The sequence below is a fragment of the Phyllostomus discolor genome, chromosome 7, assembly GCF_004126475.2.
Source record: "Phyllostomus discolor isolate MPI-MPIP mPhyDis1 chromosome 7, mPhyDis1.pri.v3, whole genome shotgun sequence".
Classification (NCBI taxonomy): domain Eukaryota; kingdom Metazoa; phylum Chordata; class Mammalia; order Chiroptera; family Phyllostomidae; genus Phyllostomus; species Phyllostomus discolor.
In genome coordinates this window covers 29,975,428-29,993,868 of record NC_040909.2, presented here as the reverse complement: position 1 = coordinate 29,993,868, position 18,441 = coordinate 29,975,428, and the positions used below count along the sequence as shown (strand labels likewise).

The following is an 18,441-nucleotide window of genomic DNA, read 5'->3' as shown; positions in this document are numbered from 1 at the left end:
TTCTATTCTCTGTTTCATTTATTTCTGCTCTGCTCTTCACTATTTCCTTCTGTAGATATCCTCTTTGTGGTGTCTAGCCGGCCACAAACATGCGCAGAGGTAATATCTAAGATTTTACAACCCAAGGGTGGATGTGGTCCTAAATAATTTGAGTGAATATGCTAAAAGCATGGTTCCAAAGAACACACATTATAATGGTGCTTGGATTGTTTTTACTTGGCAGTTAGCATAAATAGCTTTCTGTGTGCTGAGCTGAAACAATAATCACCTTCTCTAGCATTGTTTCTTGAGAAAATATACTTCAGATACTAAATATTAGGTTATTAAATTAGCCATTGGAACACGACTCATTTACAAATTGAGGTTATCACTTGTGTATAAAAGCTATCAGTGTTATGATCAAAATTATTATAATTTTATAACCATGAATAAATATTATCTAAAAGAAAAGCCCCTATGTTTTAAACTCTGAAAGTTAAAACCTTTTATTTTGCATATACACTTGTAAAGAGATATAGTATTCCCCCCCCCCCACCCCAACTACAGATCTCAGCTAATTTTCTCCTCAGTATCTGACTTAAGTCAGAAAAGCACATCCTTTTGCAAATTTACACAGTGGTGAAGAAGACTTCATTTCTCCCTTGTGGGAGCTGATTACATCTGGCCCCTTGTTGACTTCCTGTCAGGTGGGTGAGGAGGGTCAGGAGTGTGGGAAAAGGATGATGGTCACTAATGACAACCTGAAGTGGACACTGGCTACCAGACTTGGAACGAATGGGTGGTTCCGTGAAAGAAATTAAGCGGAGGTTATATTCAACTCCACAAATGAACTGAGTGGAGGTACAGCAGGGAAGAGAACAGCTCTGAACTTGAGAAACAAAAGGACATTCCTCAGTAAGCAAGACATGAATGGCTTCTTGCATCCAAGGCTGCTTCTGCTCCAGAAATTATAGTTGCTTTATTTGTTAAACAAAAGTCCAAAATATGCAGTATGCTTTAGGATCACAAGTAAATAGATATGTTATTAAATTATTACCAGAACCCATTGCAACTCTTTTTAAAGCATGACTTTCTATATATCCATATGTTTACTTAGTCCAAGGTGAAACAGTCCACAGCAACCCTATCTTTGAAGAACACACTTCATGAGGCATGGACACTTCATATTTAAAATATTCTCATCTAATTTCCTTCCCCATTGTATCGTGTGTCACTTTTGTTTCACCATGTACTCACCTAGGCATTCAATTCCTCCCCTTCACTGATTTCTGTGAAGGAAAGAAGGAAGGAAGGAAGGAAGGAAGGAAGGAAGGAAGGAAGGAAGGAAGGAAGGAAGGGAGGGATGGATAAATCAAAAATCCAATTACAGCAAGTTTTATGAAGTTATAAATTTATTAAAGATGTGGAACATTTTGGGGAGATACTACACAACATTCAACCATCTCTCTAAATGCTTCCTTCTCTTTGTACCATTTTCTTCAATTACCTCCCCTTCTGTGTTCAAACTAATTCATTATGCCCCTCTATCTGCAGGACAGGCTGGGGTGCACTGTGGTACAAAAAAATGCCCAGACCAGTGGCTTAATACAAATATTTACATAGAAATGAGACCTTCATTGACAGGCTTGCAGGATACCTATAGAGATAATCTGAGCCTAAGATTAAATTATATCTTTTATACCATGGATAGTTATTGAGTGAGGTAGTGAAAATATTATAATAGGCCAAGGAAGACCCTGCAGTTCCTTAAAGGGGGCAGTTAACTTTATTTTGGCATAATGGTTGCTAAATTAGTATTTGCTTTAGAACCATGTGGGGACTTTAAAAAAGCAGATACCTGGGTCCCATCTACAGATATTTTGATTCAGTCGATTTGATGTGGGGTCCAGGACTCTAAATATTCAACAGGCTCTCCAGGTACTTCTGGAAATTATCCGTGTTTGAAAACTATCCCTCCAGTTTAGGGATCAGAAAGCCATATATAGCCCTCAAGCCAAATCTGCCTCCTCACCTGTTTCATTTTTTTTTTTTTTTACTTTTTAAGAAATTAAAAGGGAGAAAACTGTACTTGAACAATGATTAAAATAAAAAAAGAAAAAAGAAATTAATTTATTTAAGTTTTTTTGAAATATAAACACTGGTTGTATTTTCCCACCCTGTTTTTGTAAATAAAGTTTTATTAGAATGCAGACATACCCATTCATTTATGTATTGTTATGGCTGTTTTCATGCTATTATGGCACAGAGTTGAATAATTGAGAAAGAGACCATGTGGGCCACAAAGAGTAAAATATGTACTATCTGGTCCTTTATGGAAGAAAGTTTGGGGACTTCCGCCAATATGGAGGCATAGGTGGACACACTGTACCTCCACGCACAACCAAGATTGAAACAACAACAATTTAGAGGCAGAATAACACCCAGAACTGACAGAAAATTTATCTGAATGGAAGTCAGACAACCAAGAAGTTGAAATAGACCCGTTCATCCAGACTGGTAGGAGGGGCGGAGACGAGCACACAGAAGTGGGTCACGGAACAGAGAGCAGAGAGAGTTGAGTGCAGAAGGCATTTGGGGCGCTCAAGATCGCAGCGGGTGGACCCTGAGTACACAAGTGGCAGCGGCAGACCCAGTGAGGTGGCGATTGTGGAGCAGGGCAGAGCACACAACCCAGGAGCCCAGAGAAGGGACTGAGGTCCGACAGAGAACATAGCAACCGCCATTGTTCCCTCTCGACCCTGCCCCCACATACAACGTCACAATCTAGCAACTGGGGTGCCCAGCCCTGGTGAACACCTAAGGCTCCGCTCCTCATCGTAACAGGAGCAACCAGACCCCCCTCCCCCCCCAAAAAAAGAGAGAGAGAGAGAGATGGCTCAAACAAAAGAACAAATCAGTGCCCCAGAACTCATTTTTTTAAGTGACCAAGAGATAGCTAACCTATCAGATGCACAGTTCAAAACACTGGTGATCAGGAAGCTCACAGAATTGGTTGATTTTGGTCACAAATTAGATGAACAAATGCAGGTTACTATTAAAGAACTGAAGGAAAATGCACAGGGAACCAACAGTGATGGGGAAGAAACTGGGACTCAAAACAATAGAGTGGACCAGAAGGAAGAAAGAAACAACCAAATAGGAAGGAATCAAGAAATAAGAATTCAGAAAAATGAGGAGAAGCTTAGAAACCTCCAGGACATCTTTAAATGTTCCAACATCTGAATTATAGGGATACCAGAGGGAGAAGAGGAAAAGCAACAGATTGAACACGTATTTGAACAAATAATAAAGGAGAATTTTCCCATTCTGGCAAAGGAAATAGACTTCCAGGAAGTCCAGGAAGCTCAGAGAGTCCCAAAGAAGTTGGGCTGAAGAAAGCACACACCAGGGCACATCATAATTACATTAGCCAAGGTAAAAATGAAGAAGAGAATCCTAGAAGCAGCAAGAGATAAGGGGTCAGTAACCTACAAAGGAGTTCCCATAAGACTGTCAGCTGATTTCTCAAAAAAGACCTTACAGGCAAGAAGGGGCTGGAAAGAAGTATTCCAAATCATGAAAGACAAGGACCTACATCCCAGATTGCTCTATCCAGCAAAGCTTTCATTTAGAATGCAAGGGCAGATAAAGTGCTTCTCAGATAAGGCCAAGTTAAAGGAGTTCATCACCACCAAGCCTTTATTTTATGAAATGTTAAAGGGACTTATCTAAGAAGATTGAAAAAACATGTTTAGTAAAATGACAGCAAACTCACAATTATTAACAGCCACACCTAAAGCAAAACCAAAAGAAACTAAGCAAACAACTAGAACAGGGACAGAACCACAGAAATAGAGATCACATGGAGGGTTAGCAACAGGGGAGTGGGAGGAGGAGAGAAGGGGAAAAGGTACAGAGAATAAGTAGCATAGATTGTAGGTTGAAAATAGATAGGGGGAGGGTAAGAATAGCATGAGAAATGTAGAAGCTAAAGAACTTATGACACATGGACATGAACTAATGGGGGAATGTGGGTGGGAGAGGGTATACAGGATAGAGGGGAGTGAAGGGGGGAAATAGGACAACTGTAATAGCATAATCAATAAAATATATTTTAAAAATTAAAAAATAAAATAAAAAAAGAAAGTTTGCAGACTCCTGCTCTTGTCTGTTTCATGACCAATTTCCAGATTCAAGTTATGCCTGGAGATGAGAACTAAGTACCACAATGTGGATAATCACTACTGAATACACCACCTGAACTGAATTCTTTACAGATTGTCTTCATTTTTTAATCTATTTTTTATTTATTTTTAATTGTTATTCAGTTACAGTTGTCCTCATTTCCCCCCATTACTCTCCCCTGCCCTCCCCTCCCTACCTTCCACATTCCGTCCTCCCCCAACCCCCCTAGATTCTCTCATCATTTCTCATCTCCTCATTTATGAGAAATATGGTTCTTTTATATACAGGGGTGGACAAGAGGAGATTTACAGTTGTAATACAAATAAATAGAATCATTAATAGATAATAATAGAAGAATGGTGTTCCGTGCACTCACAGCTATAAACCTACTTTTGGGCACCATGTACATACACAGATTACCAGCCAAATTAATTTTTTCCTGAGTTATACTGCTCCCTAGTGGTATAAATGTTAAAACACAGATGTTTGATGAGATTAGATACTGCCCATCATTATGTAATTCCTGAAATCAGAGTCATACTTATAGACTTTGTGGCAAGGGACTTTAGTAATCAGAGTTCACTTGGTAGAACTGAGGAGCACCAAACAGCCAAGGAAAATGTTAGCAACTTTCCTGAGAATTAGAACCCCTTCCTTTTATAAAATTCCTTTGTCTTCAAAGACTATTTCCCCATATAGCATTACTGGATAGGTCATTCATCCCAAGGTGATACATTTTCTCAGGGATATTTTGCCCACCTGTGATGCCCTGTCTTGGAAACTGAAGCACAAACTACCAAAGTGGTCAAAATCGCAGGTGCATTCTCTATGATGAAATGTGATAAAAGGATAGAAAGTGTAAACAGGAATCTGGATGCATGCAAACATATGTTAAAATAAGGTTAACAAAGGGGATCACACACATGTTGGCGTTAATGAGACAGCAATGGATAAGCCCATTGACTTTTCCCCTCAACTATCTATTAAAATCTTCTCAGGAGTTTTCAAAAAATAATGATGGCCCGATCTCCACCCCTGGAGATGCTGATCTAATTGGTCTGAGGAAAGACTTAGGCGGCAATATTTTTTTAAGTTCTCCAAGTGATTGTGACGTGCAACCAAGGTTAGGACTCATCATTCTACAGCAGTGTTTCTCAAATGTTGAGGAATATTCAAATCACCTGGGCATCTTTTTTCCATACTTTGTGATTCAGTAGGCCTGTGATGGCACCTGAGAATCTGAATCCTAACGAGCTTCAAGGTGATGCTGATGCTGCTGTCTGTGGGTCACATTTTGAGTAGCAACGAATTAGATCATCCCTAGCCAGTTTTTATACAATTTCAATGGTTCTGAAGTCTTAAATTACATAAGTACCACTTGGGAGTTAACTAAACATGTGAATTTGCAAGCTCCAGTCTCAGAAATTAAAATTCAGCAGATCTCAATTTTTAACAACTGTCCCTAGTGATTCTGAGATTCATAGTCTGAGAACCACCCACACACTAACCTACACAAGTAATATGTATTTTACAAATGACATTTTTTAAAAAGGTGGCAACAGTATTTATAAATTTTACAAGCTACCTTGACCTAATGTGAGAAAAATTTTCTCTTGTTTCAGCTGTGAGAAGAAATTACCCCCAAAGTCAGTGGCTTAAACCAACACAATTTTATTATATCTCATGATTTCGTGCGTCAGTAGGGGTTGGCCGGGTGATTCTTCTGCTCTGAAGTCACTTAGTTGTAAAGAGCTAGCAAATAGGCTTGACTGGAGTCCAAGATGACTTCACTTCGTGTGCATGCTCCCCTCCTGGAGAAAAGCTTGAGGGTAAGAGAAAGGATGACTAGCTATTTTGATGGAGGGAGTAAGAACTGGCCTGCATCCTCAGAGTTCTTTGGGGCAAAGATTGTGTTTCCTATTGCAGTAGATGTCATGATAACTAAAAGACTTTCTCCAGCCCCTGGAAGGGATGCCAGCTGACAGCCCTCAACTGTCATTCCCCACAGGGATTGTTTGGGCTGAAGAGAGCTGATAACTGGCTGGTACGTGGGAATAAGGTCCCAGGCCCTTCCCCGGCCCCAAGTTAAGAAAACTCTACAGGGTTTTCTCATCTTCTGAACTCCCGGATTGGCTGAGGTCTCCACTGAGACTGCAAAAAAGCTCAACTTCTCCCACTTCCCAGTTTTGCTTCTTTTCCTTTCTTTCCTTGTGAATTGAACCGAAGGGCACTCCCTAACACACATTGTGCGTGGTTATGTCCATCTCCGAGTCTGCCTCCCAGGAAGCCTGACCTATAACACCTGCGGGCCAGATATGGGCCCCCAGGGAAATGAACCAAGCTGGATGATCTTGGGTCTGTTGAAGGGACACCCTGGAGAGATGAACGAACATCAGCAGAGAGGATGCTTAAAGCTCACTCCTTCTGCAGGATAGCCGGGGAAGGAAGGAGTGAGCAACAGCTGGAATAGAGCTACACGGGCCTGTGTCAAGAGAATTGAAGATTAAAGATTTCCAGTTATGAGAGGGAGAAACGTCTTTCTGGAACTTACAAAATCACCTAAAAGGGCCAGCTTTAACAATTTACCTATGGTCCAAAAAGCACCAACATCCAGCCCACGGCAGTATCAATCAAAGAGGAGCTTTTCCTGCCCTCCCTTCGGTCCTGTCTCCCAGGGCTCCCAACCTGTAGAAGTTACAAGACAGAGTTAGGCGGACGGGAAAGAATACGAGATACGGTGGGAGAAGATGCCACCCCTCTCTTCCCTGACTTTAACGTCTAAAACAGTCCCCCCACCTCGTTTCCTTCTTAGTCACCTAAACCCTACCCTTCCCCCCTGCCCCCATATAGCAATACTATCTTTTCCTTCATTTGGTGAGTTGCCCCACAGTTTCTCTGATGTGCAATTTCCATCCAGTATCAGATGTTGCAAAACGTCAAAAACCTTCACCTCACGTAAGGACTGTTCCTAGTGGTCTCAGGCTGCAAAGCCTAAAAGCTTTTTCTTGGCCGGTACTCTGTCTTGCTGGGCATTCCAATTGTTTGCATACCCAGAGACACGTAGTGAGAGGTACGGAGCCGGCGCTCAATAAATTCCTCAGATTTCCCAATTGCCTTCAGAGAGGAGCGCTTTTGCCAGGGGCGGCCGCGGGACACGAACAGCAGCAGAGAGGGGTAGAAGCTAGAAGCCCAAAGCCAGTGTTCAATGTGGGGTATGCGCCAGTCAGTGAGCCTCGAGCTGGTGGGGACAGCTAAGAGAAGCCGTGAAGGTGCGCTCGGCTGCAGGCCCTGACCTGGCACAGCGCAAGTCGCTGCGGCCGCCGCTCGCCCCGCCTTGCCCCGCCCCGCCCCGCCCCTTTCAGTAGAACTACACCGCCAGGTCCTGATGCCCCGCCCTATCCCACTGGTCCCGCCGCTGGCCCCGCCCCTCATCCCACCCAGTATCCTTCGGGTAGCCCAGCTGGGTCCTGCCCCGCTAGCTCCGTCACGCCCCTCCTAATACGCCAGGTAGGGGCGGCTGTGGGCGCTATGGGGACCGCTTCGTCGCTCGTGAGCCCCGCGGGCGGGGAGGTAATCGAGGACACGTACGGGGCGGGCGGTGGAGAGGCCTGCGAGATCCCGGTGGAGGTGAAGCCCAAGGCCCGCCTGCTGCGCAGCTCTTTCCGCCGGGGTGCGGGAGCGGCGGCCGCGGGGGCCGGGCCCGGGTCGCTGAACCGCGGGGCGGGCGGCGGCGGGCTGCTGGGGGCTAGCTTCAAGTCCACCGGCTCTTCGGTGCCGGAGCTAGAGTACGCGGTGGCTGAGTACGAGCGGCTGAAGAAGGAGTACGAGATCTTCCGGGTCAGCAAGAATCAGGAGTTGCTGTCCATGGGCCGCCGGGAGGCCAAGTTGGACACGGAGAACAAGCGGCTGCGGGCCGAGCTGCAGGTAACGCCGAGCCTGGGCGCGCAACCGGGGAGGCCTCAACGCCCAGGGAAGTGAGGTCCGGGCCGCCTACGCTTGGCCGCATAGCTATTCCCGGATCCATGCCCATCCCGTCTCCTTTCCAAACCAAGTAGTTTTGAAAGTTGAGCAGAAACTGCTTTGCGTATTACTTTGAAGGTGTATATTCTCTTGGGGTCTAAACTGATTCCTTCACTAATGCCACCCCTTTTCTATTTCTGGTTCATTCATTTAGTGGTCTTGAAGCAATTAGCCTGAAAGTATCCCGAAGCAGCAAATGCCAGTCTCCATGGGGCTCTAGAGAAGTAGGTTCACACAGGGCACACACATACAAAATACACTGATACAATCTGTTGAAACAACTCATCAAAATCTTCCCAGAAGTCTATAACTCCCCACTGTGCTAAAATTTTACGGACCTCTAAGGTGGCATATATGTCTCGGTTACTTTGTGTGGTTCCATTGCTCTTGGGTTTTAATGACCCCAAAGTGAATTTTTCTGCATCGTGACAATAGATTGTCACTCTTAACTGCTGTGGTTGAGGTATACTCCAGTTCCCTTAATCTATTTAATTTACTTTTTAAAAAATGCGCCCCGGCTGGCATAGCTCAGTGGATTGAGCGCGGGCTGCGAACCAAAATGTTGCAGGTTTGATTCCCAGTCAGGGTACATGCCTGGGTTGCAGGCCATGACCCCCAACAACCGCACATTGATGTTTCTCTCTCCCTCTCTCTCTCTCTCTCTCTCTCTCTCTCTCTCTCTCTCTCTCCCTCTCCCTCCCTCTCCCTCCCTCCCTTCCCTCTCTAAAAATAAATAAATAAAATCTAAAAAAAATGCCTGACCTCCCTGTAGCAGATCTATTTTAACTCATTAAAATAGTATATAATAAAGCTAACGGTTGATTTTCTGTGATCAGAATTATGAGACTTTGTGCCAATTGTTTGGGGCCCCTTTGAGAGTTGTGGTTTGTTTACTTTCTTTACTATGGAAGACACTTTTAGACCCTCAGACTGAGTTTTCTAAAAGGAGGAAACCTTTTCTTCTAGAGGAATGCCAGTCAACCCACCCACCCCCATATTAGCTGTTGTATCATCAGCACTCGTTACCTGGAAAGAAATACTTATCAGCAGCCAATCTGTTGTCTTACCAGTTTTTCTACCGAGCAGCCTTAATGCACTTGCATGTACAAAATGGTTGTATACATTTCAGATATCAGATTTCATGGTTCCAAACCACTCTCCAATAAACACTGTATGTTGGAAATAACACTGAGATGGAGATGGAAGAGAACCAGTGTCAAGTGCAGTAAGGGTGGACAAATGCCACACACAGTCTCAGGTTCCTCCTGTTACCAGTCCTGATTCCTTGTATAATCTTTTTCGTTACTTTCTCACATACCTAGGCATAAACAAGTCTGTATTTACTTAATGCGTTTAGTCAGACATTAAGTGGGGGAGGTCTGCAGATAGTAAGACGAATAAGACCAGGAGACAAAGAGCACATGGTGTCACAGAATTATCTTTCCAGTTAAGCTTAGAAATTATACTTCTTGTTCTCTGAGAGAAGGGGAAAGTGAGGTGTGAAATTAAGAACTTGTACAGTAAAGAAAAAGTACTTTCCATGGAAAGCTTAATGGTGAAGTGTCTTCATTTACTATAGTTCAGGCATGTTTGCATTTTTTAGTATGTGTTTGAATAAAATGGCAATATATAGTTCTTGATAACTGGTAAAATAAAAATAAGTAAATTGTTAAAACTCTAAGATATGTAATATGTATGTAAGATCATGTAAAATAGGGCAAGATTTCCATTTTTGTTAGATAACAAGGTAAATTATTTCAGGCACTTCAAAAAACTTATCAGAAGATACTTCGGGAAAAGGAGAGTGCTTTGGAAGCCAAATACCAAGCCATGGAAAGGGCAGCTACATTTGAACATGACAGAGATAAAGTTAAAAGGCAATTCAAGGTATTCCTTACATTTTTATTCTCAAAGTGATGTGGAATAATAACTATATATATTCAAAGTTCATAGAATGCTGTGATAAAAATAATAGTAAATAATGTAGGAGTCATGAGAATTCTAAGAACTAGAGTGGAACACTTTACAGTTTTGAGTTGCACCTGGTAAACTTGAGATAGTTTCAAAGAAAAGGCATACAAGCGAACACTTTAATAAGGATTTTTTTTAAAGAAATGGAGCGTTTCTTTATGGGGGAATACATTTGGAAATGTTTGGGGATGTTTGGAGTGGGAGGGCATTACTGGCCTTTGGTGGCAGGGGGAACACATTTGCTAAACATTTTGCAGTTCACAAGACAGCGCTACTCCACAGGCGTGCATCCTGCTGTCATTGCAGGGGGTCCAGCTGTAAACAGTGAGGCAGGGGTACTCAGATTATTCATCCTACAAAGGAGGGGAGCAAGAACCAAATGAATGAAAGATTTTCCCCTTAAAAGTTGAAGACACTTCTTATTATAGCAAATTTTCAAAATCTAAATTCTTCTTTCCAAGATTTTTAGGGAGACCAAGGAAAATGAAATTCAGGACTTACTGAGGGCCAAACGAGAGTTGGAGAGCAAACTTCAGAGGCTACAAGCTCAGGGGATCCAAGTATTTGATCCTGGGGAGTCTGATTCGGATGACAACTGTACGGATGTTACTGGTGAATGTATTTCCTATTTATAATATTTTGAGCATTCAATATGGGTATGATGCTATTATAGAGCCAACTTTGAGTCCTTTTACTTACCAGTGATAGCTATTAGAGTTGCATTTTTCTCTCTAGTTCTCAGCTCTTACAAAAGCTCTTTTCCCTAAAGTACATGATGTTGTCAGGGGCTGAGGTTTCTTCTGTCTTGTTGCTCTGCCAGCATTAACCCACAACTTTTCTCTGTCTAGTCTAAGATAGCTCCTCCAGGTTCCACTGTCACATCTATATTTTAGCCAGGGGAAGAGGAAAGGATAACATTCCCTTCCTTAAAAGCAGGGCCTAAAAGCTATACGAGTTACTCCTACTCAAATTCCATTGGCCAGAACTATACCTAGGATAATTGGAAAGTATAATCATTAATAGGAGAGACTTGTATCCACCTAAAGTTTGGGGTTCTTATAGAAGGAAGAAGGAGAAAGTGGATATTGTTGGACATTTAGCAGTCTCTGTCACATTGCTTTTCCACATAATGGAAAAGTCTTTGCAACTATCAGATTGTCTGCATAGTATTTCATTGTGTAGTTTCCAGTGCAGTTTTATGAACTATTCAGAAAGTTTTTATTTTATATTTAGACATATAAAATATGTTTTTTCTAGAAATAAAAAGCCTGGCCCTGGCTGGTGTGGCTTAGTGGATTGAGCACCAGCCTGCCAAACAAAAGGTTGCCGGTTCGATTCCCAGTCAGGGCACATGTCTGGGTTGCGGGCCAGGCCCCCAGTTGGGGCCTTGCAAGAGGCAACTGATTGATGTTTCTCTCACTCATCAATGTTTCTCTCCCTCTTGTTCTCCCTTCCTTTCCATCTCTCTAAAAATAAAATATTTTTTAAAAAAAGAAAGAAAGAGAAGCCTGGAATCATAGAATGAAAGGGTCTACTGTGTTCCAAGAAAACATTATTAAAGTGTGACTGATATTGAAAAAAAAAGAAAAAAGATTCTATTTTAAATGTGGTGGGGAAATGCAGACATACTCCCATTTATTTTTAAAGAACAATTAATTATATTCTTATAAACTGATGCATTTTGGAGTGAAGTATGGCAACTGACATTTCCTTTCAATTTGTATTTTAGTGCAATTGGAATCCGACCAGCATGCTAGGGTTTTCATTAGCAAGTTTTCAGGATGGGGCAGAATGAAGGGATTCTTATTAGCTTAGAGTGACTAAGAAGATTCTTTAATGCCCCCACAGTAATCCTGGTGGTTATTTCAGATTTGACACATGTTAAAAATGTACAGTGTTTTAAAACTATTGTATTGTTACTGTCTTGGCAAGTTAATAAAAGCCTGTTAATATTTCCTCCTAGGTCTTTCTTCATCTTTTAATTTAAACATGAAGAAAGAATATCTGAGGGAGTGTCACTCATTTGAAATTCAAAGACCTACAAATAATCTCAATTTTGCCAGAACTTTAGTCCAAACTCCAGTTTACTTATGTTTAGTCAAGGATGCTTTATAGATAGTCTGGCAAATATAATTACATAAGTACCTATCAATTCAAACAATTTTGTTGCTCTGGGAGATTAAACAGGATATAGTGTTTACATCTTTAGCTTACAGCCTAATGAATTACCATCATTAATTACTACTGAGCTAGTAATAGTATTCCTTTGAAAGTCTTTCCTTCAACTTTTATACTGATACTTAAACCATATAGTTAGAAATGTTTTTGAGAATTTTTGTGTGGGGGTGTTTTTATGTCTGTTATTATAATTCCCTTGGTTATTTTTTTTAATTAAAGTTATGAAGGTGACATTGGTTAATAAATTATATAGGTTTTAAGTGTACAGTTTTATGAAACATCATATGTATATTGCACTGTTTTTTAATTTTTTTCATCCTTCTCTTTTTAATTCCCTCTTTGAAACTGAGATGATAACCAGAATTACATTCACCTGCACCTTAGAACTTGGCAGAAATGGGTGGCAAAGTACTTTCAAAATGATTCAAGTTCAAATATATGTTATATTTATAATATTGCAGTATTTTTTAAAATTAGAGATCCTGTTCAGTGTACTCGGTAAGTTTTTGAATGTTCAGATAAAATCACTTGCTTTCACAGCCACTGGAACCCAGTGTGAGTACTGGCCTGGAGGAGCCCTGGGAAGTGAACCTTCCATAGGGAGTATGATCCAGCTTCAGCAGTCCTTCAGGGGTCCTGAGTTCGCCCACAGTTCCATAGATGTGGAAGGACCCTTTGCAAACGTCAACAGAGGTAACACACACCAATTGCCAATTACCGTGGCTGATGGTAGTGACTGTTTACCTACTATAATCTAGTGCTGGGACAACTACCATCAGCAGAATGTGAGATTTGTATACTGGATGTCTTCCATTGTCAAACCATCATGCACTGGTGCTGTCACTGACCAGGGCTGGTGTAATTACCTTGTCTGCCTCAGAATCAGGTGGTGCTCCACGGCTAGACTGTCCATTCATGTTCTAATAACTGAACAGATGGTCTGAATTCTCAGGTGTTTAGATGAGTAATGAGAGTCTAATTGAGTCTTTCCTTGTGCATCTTTGATGATGTCGAAGGTTAGAGCAGGTTGCAGAGTAGAATACAAAACCTCAGTTATGTAATACAGTTTTCTTAGTCAAAAGTAATATCATTTTTTATAATTTGGTATCTAAAATATCTCTAACATCTTCTAGAATTTCAGCACCAGTGGCAATCTGGGATGTTATAAGTAGCCCTGCTCTTTTTTCTTAGAACTATAAAATTATTTATCTATTAGCCAAATAAAAGTCATTTTTTAAATTATGCCTTTTGAGTTAGCCAAATATTTCTTAAAATGTTCTTTAACACTAAGTAGCATATGGTTACCATCATTTTACACCATTCTTGAACTTCCTTTTTTACTTAATATAATTCAAGAATAGTAAGTAGGTAAAACCATAGGCCAGCCTGGTAATGTAGGCTCTCCTCAAGAAGCAAACTTTTGAACAGCCCATGTGGCCAAATTCCGTGACGTCTGACTGAAACCACCAGTACTGCAGCAAAGACCACTGGCGACATTGATTGCTTTAAGTCCCAGAACAGAATTTCACGTTAGAGAACTGATTGCCTTCTAATGTGTTATTCTAAAAGTTATGCCAGTATTAGCACATGAGATCAGATTCCATTCTAAGACACCTGTTGTGTTTTTTCTGACTTTCTAAAAATCATCTTGTCAAATGCTTTCTGGTGATTTTTTTTGCAAACTTATGAGAAATTTTATTTTCAGATGACTGGGATGTTGCTGTAGCTAGTTTATTACAAGTTACTCCCTTGTTTTCACATTCTCTCTGGAGTAACACTGTCAGATGTTACCTCATTTCTACAGATGAAACCCAGCCTGAAATGGATCTTTTCCTTAAGGTAAAGATATTTATAAATTTCATATTCACTGATTTAAAATATAAAGTAATATTATTTCCCATTTCTGATTCTACTACATTTAAACCTCATAGTTTGCTGCCTACTCCATATGTCTTAAAGAGCAGGAAGCATTTGGGGCTTTTCTTAAGAGAAAATTTTGCTCAGTATTATCCGTATTTTTAAATTAAGGTCGTAGACGTTTTGTGCTTTTGAATGCTCCATTACACATTCCCCACAATGTGTAAGTCCCCTGCTGATAGTGCCTGCTTTAGTTAGTATCTGTCTGCTCTATCCTTGAATCTGTGTCAGGTTATAACAAAATTTAATCCTTGTTATGGCTTTTAATTTTTCAAAGCAGCCATCAGGTTTCATGGAAGGCAGGGGCTGGCAAACTACAGCCTGTGGGCCAAATCTGGCCTGCTGTCTACTTTTGTATGACCCAGAGGAAAGATTGCTTTTTACATTTTTAAATGGTTGGAAAAAATCAAATGAAGAATAATATTTTGTGACGTGAAATTCAGATTGTAGTGTCTATAAATAAAGTTTTATCGGAACACAGCCATGCTCATTTGTTTACATTTTGTCTGTGGCCACTTCTCACTACCACAGCAGAATAACTTGTGACAGAGACTAAATGGACCACAAAGACCTCCGCCAGAGCAGCCAAGTTGTTACACTGTTATTAATTTGTGAAAACACTTGCTGACTACTGTCGGTTTGTTCTAACTGAATTTTAAGTAAATCTGCATGTCCCATGCTGAACCTACTATATTAGCACCCTCCAGACTGTTTAGTAAATTCATTTAGTGCTTTTTTTTATGTTACTCAGTTTTGGTAAAAGCTAAATTTTGCAAACCAAAGCTTTCACTCACTAACTGAAAATAGGTTATTCCCAAACACATGTTGAATTACTAATATGTTGCAGAATGAGAGTCATCATTACTTAGTAACTTAATTTGTTATGACCAACATATTTTTATTTTATGTATGTTTGTTTAGTGTTCTAATATTCATCGTGGGTATTTTTTTCCTATATAGATCTATGGATTTATATTTTTCATTCTTTACAACAGTGAAACATAAATCATTTGGGAAAATATTAATACATATAAATACCAAAGCAAAATAACCTAATATTTTTCTCCCATTGTTTTAGGCTTTATCATTTTCTGAGCTAGGAAACAGCCAAGTTATTAAGCTATTATTATTTTCATTTTAGAGAAACTTGCCTTTTCTCTTAAAGATTTTTTAAAAATATGATTGTATATTTTTTTTATCAGAAAATATCCAACTGGTTCTAAAGCATGCTTTTTTATTTTAAGTAGTATGAAACTGACTAGACCTTTAGTTAAATATAGTGTGCTTTTATATGTCTTAACTTGTTTTTAGGACTATTCACCTAAACTTAAGAAAATGTGTGAGACAATGGGATATTTTTTCCATGCTGAACATTTTCCAATAGATACTGAAAATCAATACCTTGCTGTAAGAAAGTGGGAAATTGAGAAGAGTTCATTAGTTATCTTATTTATTCATTTAACTTTACCAAGGTAAGCTGAAAGTTTTGTAATTTTTTACAGGAGTTAAGCTTCTAACTTTTCCATTTATTTGCAAAGCCTCATGAGTTTGATCCATTATTGTGAGCCATGTTTAACAGTATGTTTGAGAGCTTTTTATGTTAGATTTAAAAAATTAAAGTTACATATGCTTTAAAGTTTAATTTAATGCACTCTCACCATCTAATAATGAACACATTCTATTTTAATGCTAAGCTGGAACAGAGCTATAAAAACACCAGTTTTCAGAAAGCTTCCCTTGTTCTGCACCTGGGCTTTTTTGGCCACTTGTTATTGCAGTAACCCCCACTATGGACACTTAGGTTGATTGACTGTTGCGACAGTGCAGTATAGTAAAAGAAATACTGATTTCCAATCTAGCTTTTTGTTGGAAGACTTTGAAGAAGCTTTTCTGAAAAATCCAGAAGGTAAACCACGATTAATTTATCATCGTTTGGAGGACGGGAAAGTCAGTTCCAATTCTGTCCAGCAATTGATTGATCAAGTTTCTAACCAAAACAAGACCAACAAAGTCAAGGTAAAATCCATAGGTTGTTTTTTAAGAACATGCGTGGCAGAGGCAAGTGCTAGAGCAAAGGCCATGACATGGAAGTCATGTGGCATGGGTGGAGAGAGGAAGGAAGGCGGAGTGCATGGATGGCAGAGTGCGGGGAGAAGTATAGAAAAGGTAAAAGGAGGCTGATTGTGAAGAACCCTGGAGACTGTTTTAAGGACCTTTACTTTCTTGGAGGGAGATGGGAAGCTGTTGGAGGACTTTATCAGCAACAGCAGAAGAAATTTAATTCTGCGGAGGATTGTTTAGGCTGCTGTGTTGAGAACTGACTGTGGTTTAGAGCTTGTGGGAGAGGTCAGAGTTGGAGGCATGTTGTAGTCATCCAGGTGGGAGATGCTGGTGGCCTGGACCAGGGTGATGTAGAGGAGGTGATGGGAAATGGTAGGGTTCTGGATAAGGTTTGGCAGTAGAGTCAATAGATTTCCTAACAGATTCATTATGAACTATGAGAGAAAGAGGAATAAATAGCGGTATGTGGCTAAAAAGTATTACCTGTGAGTGGATAACTCAGATTCTTTTCTGTGCTTTTTTCCCCAAGTTTCTTTTCTTTTTTTCTTTTCTCTCTTTTTTTCTTTTCTATCTACCTGACCAAGAATTAGTGTAAGGAGGAGCCTTTTTATAATAATCTTTCCTAAGAGCATGGGGAAAAGCAAAAAACTGATGAGTGGAGAAAGAGATTTAATCATCCTTACATTCATGGCAAGACACACTTTAGAATGGAGATTGCAGATTTTGCATCACTGCACACTGAGTTAGTTTGGGAAATGTTTATGTAATGTTAAGAATACAATAGAAAACAGCTCTAGGATTTTTTAAGGTTTTAGTTCTCTTTATTTCAGCCAGAAAATAAGATCAAATGTGAATACAAGCATTTTTATTTTATTTTGTTTTGTTTTGTTTTGTTTTGTTTATTTTATTTTTATTTTATTTTATATTTTATTCTTTTAAGGTTTTATTTAGTTATTTCCAGAGAGAAGGGAAGTGAGGGAAAGAAACACCCACTGATTGCCTGTCACACACCCCCCAACCGGGACCTGGCCTGCAACCCAGGCATGCGTCCCCACCTTTGCTCTGCAGGCTGGTGCACAGTCCACTGAGCCACACCAGCCAGGGCACAAGCATTTATCTTACATCATTTAGTGTTAAAAATGTATCTTGAGACCAGCATAACATTAAACCAAAGAGTCTAAGTCAAAAAAGTGATTTTTTATTATAGTTAATCTCTAGAACCATTTCTGTCTTTGGTGTATTTTTATTATCAGTTTATTCCATCAGGTCTCATGAGAAAAGATACTAATTCACCTTTCTTATCTCTATTCTTTTAATTCTATAAATCAGTATACTAGAAGGATGAATTTATGAAAGTAAGATAAAATAAGGTTCTTTCTACCATGTTATAAATGTGAACATATGCTAAGCCTTCATGGCAGTTCACCTGATACACTTTCTAAAACCATTGTCTTGTGCTGCTATCTTAACAGATGTCAATCATTTTAGTAATACACATGTTCTTTTCAGATAGGGCATTCTTTGAGCAAACTCAAAAGACTGTTGTACATAGCCAAATAGTATTTTGCTTTTTTGTTTTGTAGAATTAACTTTACTGGCATAAAAATTGATTTTGATGTGTTTTGAAGGCTAGGTATGTATGTTGAATGGTACAGAAATATGTAGACAAAATTTGGACACATAGGCAAAAAACATACACTGTTTGATTACAGCACACTAAATCCCTTGTGTGACCTTGGACAAATTACTTAACTTGCTTCAATTTCTTCTTCCATAAAATGGAAGTAGTCAGAGGGTTTCCCTCAGAGGGTCGTTGTGAGGGTAAATGAGCTAATACATGGAAAGTACTTAGGACAGTTTATGGCACATAAGCACTAGAAAAGTGGTTACCACCCCCACCCACTTCCTCCTGTTATTACTGTTTTTTCTTCTTCTTGTTAAACTTCTTTTTTTCCCCCCCAGATCATTGATCACTCAGGTGATCCTGCAGAAGGTGTATATAAAACGTATACTTATGTGGAAAAGATTATTAAACAGGTAAATATGCATCCCCTGCAAGATTTCATTGAAAATATTTAAGACTGCTTTCCATAAAATTGGGTTTTCCAGAGAAAATCACTTGTTCGTTTT

The 18,441-nt window shown here is 39.9% G+C and overlaps 1 protein-coding gene and 1 long non-coding RNA gene across 2 annotated transcripts in view; one reads left to right on the top strand and one right to left on the bottom strand.

Moving 5' to 3' along the window:
• Positions 1-449: 449 nt before the first annotated feature.
• LOC118501596 lies at positions 450-7,438 on the bottom strand. The gene is made up of 3 exons (XR_004904221.1): positions 7,215-7,438; positions 6,751-6,849; positions 450-1,268 (listed from the first exon to the last, which is right to left on the bottom strand). It is a non-coding gene; the product is annotated as an uncharacterized LOC118501596 (long non-coding RNA).
• A 209-nt stretch (positions 7,439-7,647) lies between these two features.
• Positions 7,648-18,441, top strand: part of NPHP3 (nephrocystin 3) — a 38,589-nt gene continuing 27,795 nt past the window's right edge. The window contains exons 1-8 of the mRNA XM_028518465.2: positions 7,648-8,088; positions 9,946-10,071; positions 10,617-10,767; positions 12,874-13,026; positions 14,039-14,172; positions 15,562-15,722; positions 16,110-16,266; positions 18,274-18,348. Of these exons, the coding sequence (XP_028374266.1) occupies positions 7,693-8,088; positions 9,946-10,071; positions 10,617-10,767; positions 12,874-13,026; positions 14,039-14,172; positions 15,562-15,722; positions 16,110-16,266; positions 18,274-18,348 (1,353 nt within the window). The 5' untranslated portion in view covers positions 7,648-7,692. The remainder of the gene's footprint in view (positions 8,089-9,945; positions 10,072-10,616; positions 10,768-12,873; positions 13,027-14,038; positions 14,173-15,561; positions 15,723-16,109; positions 16,267-18,273; positions 18,349-18,441) is intronic.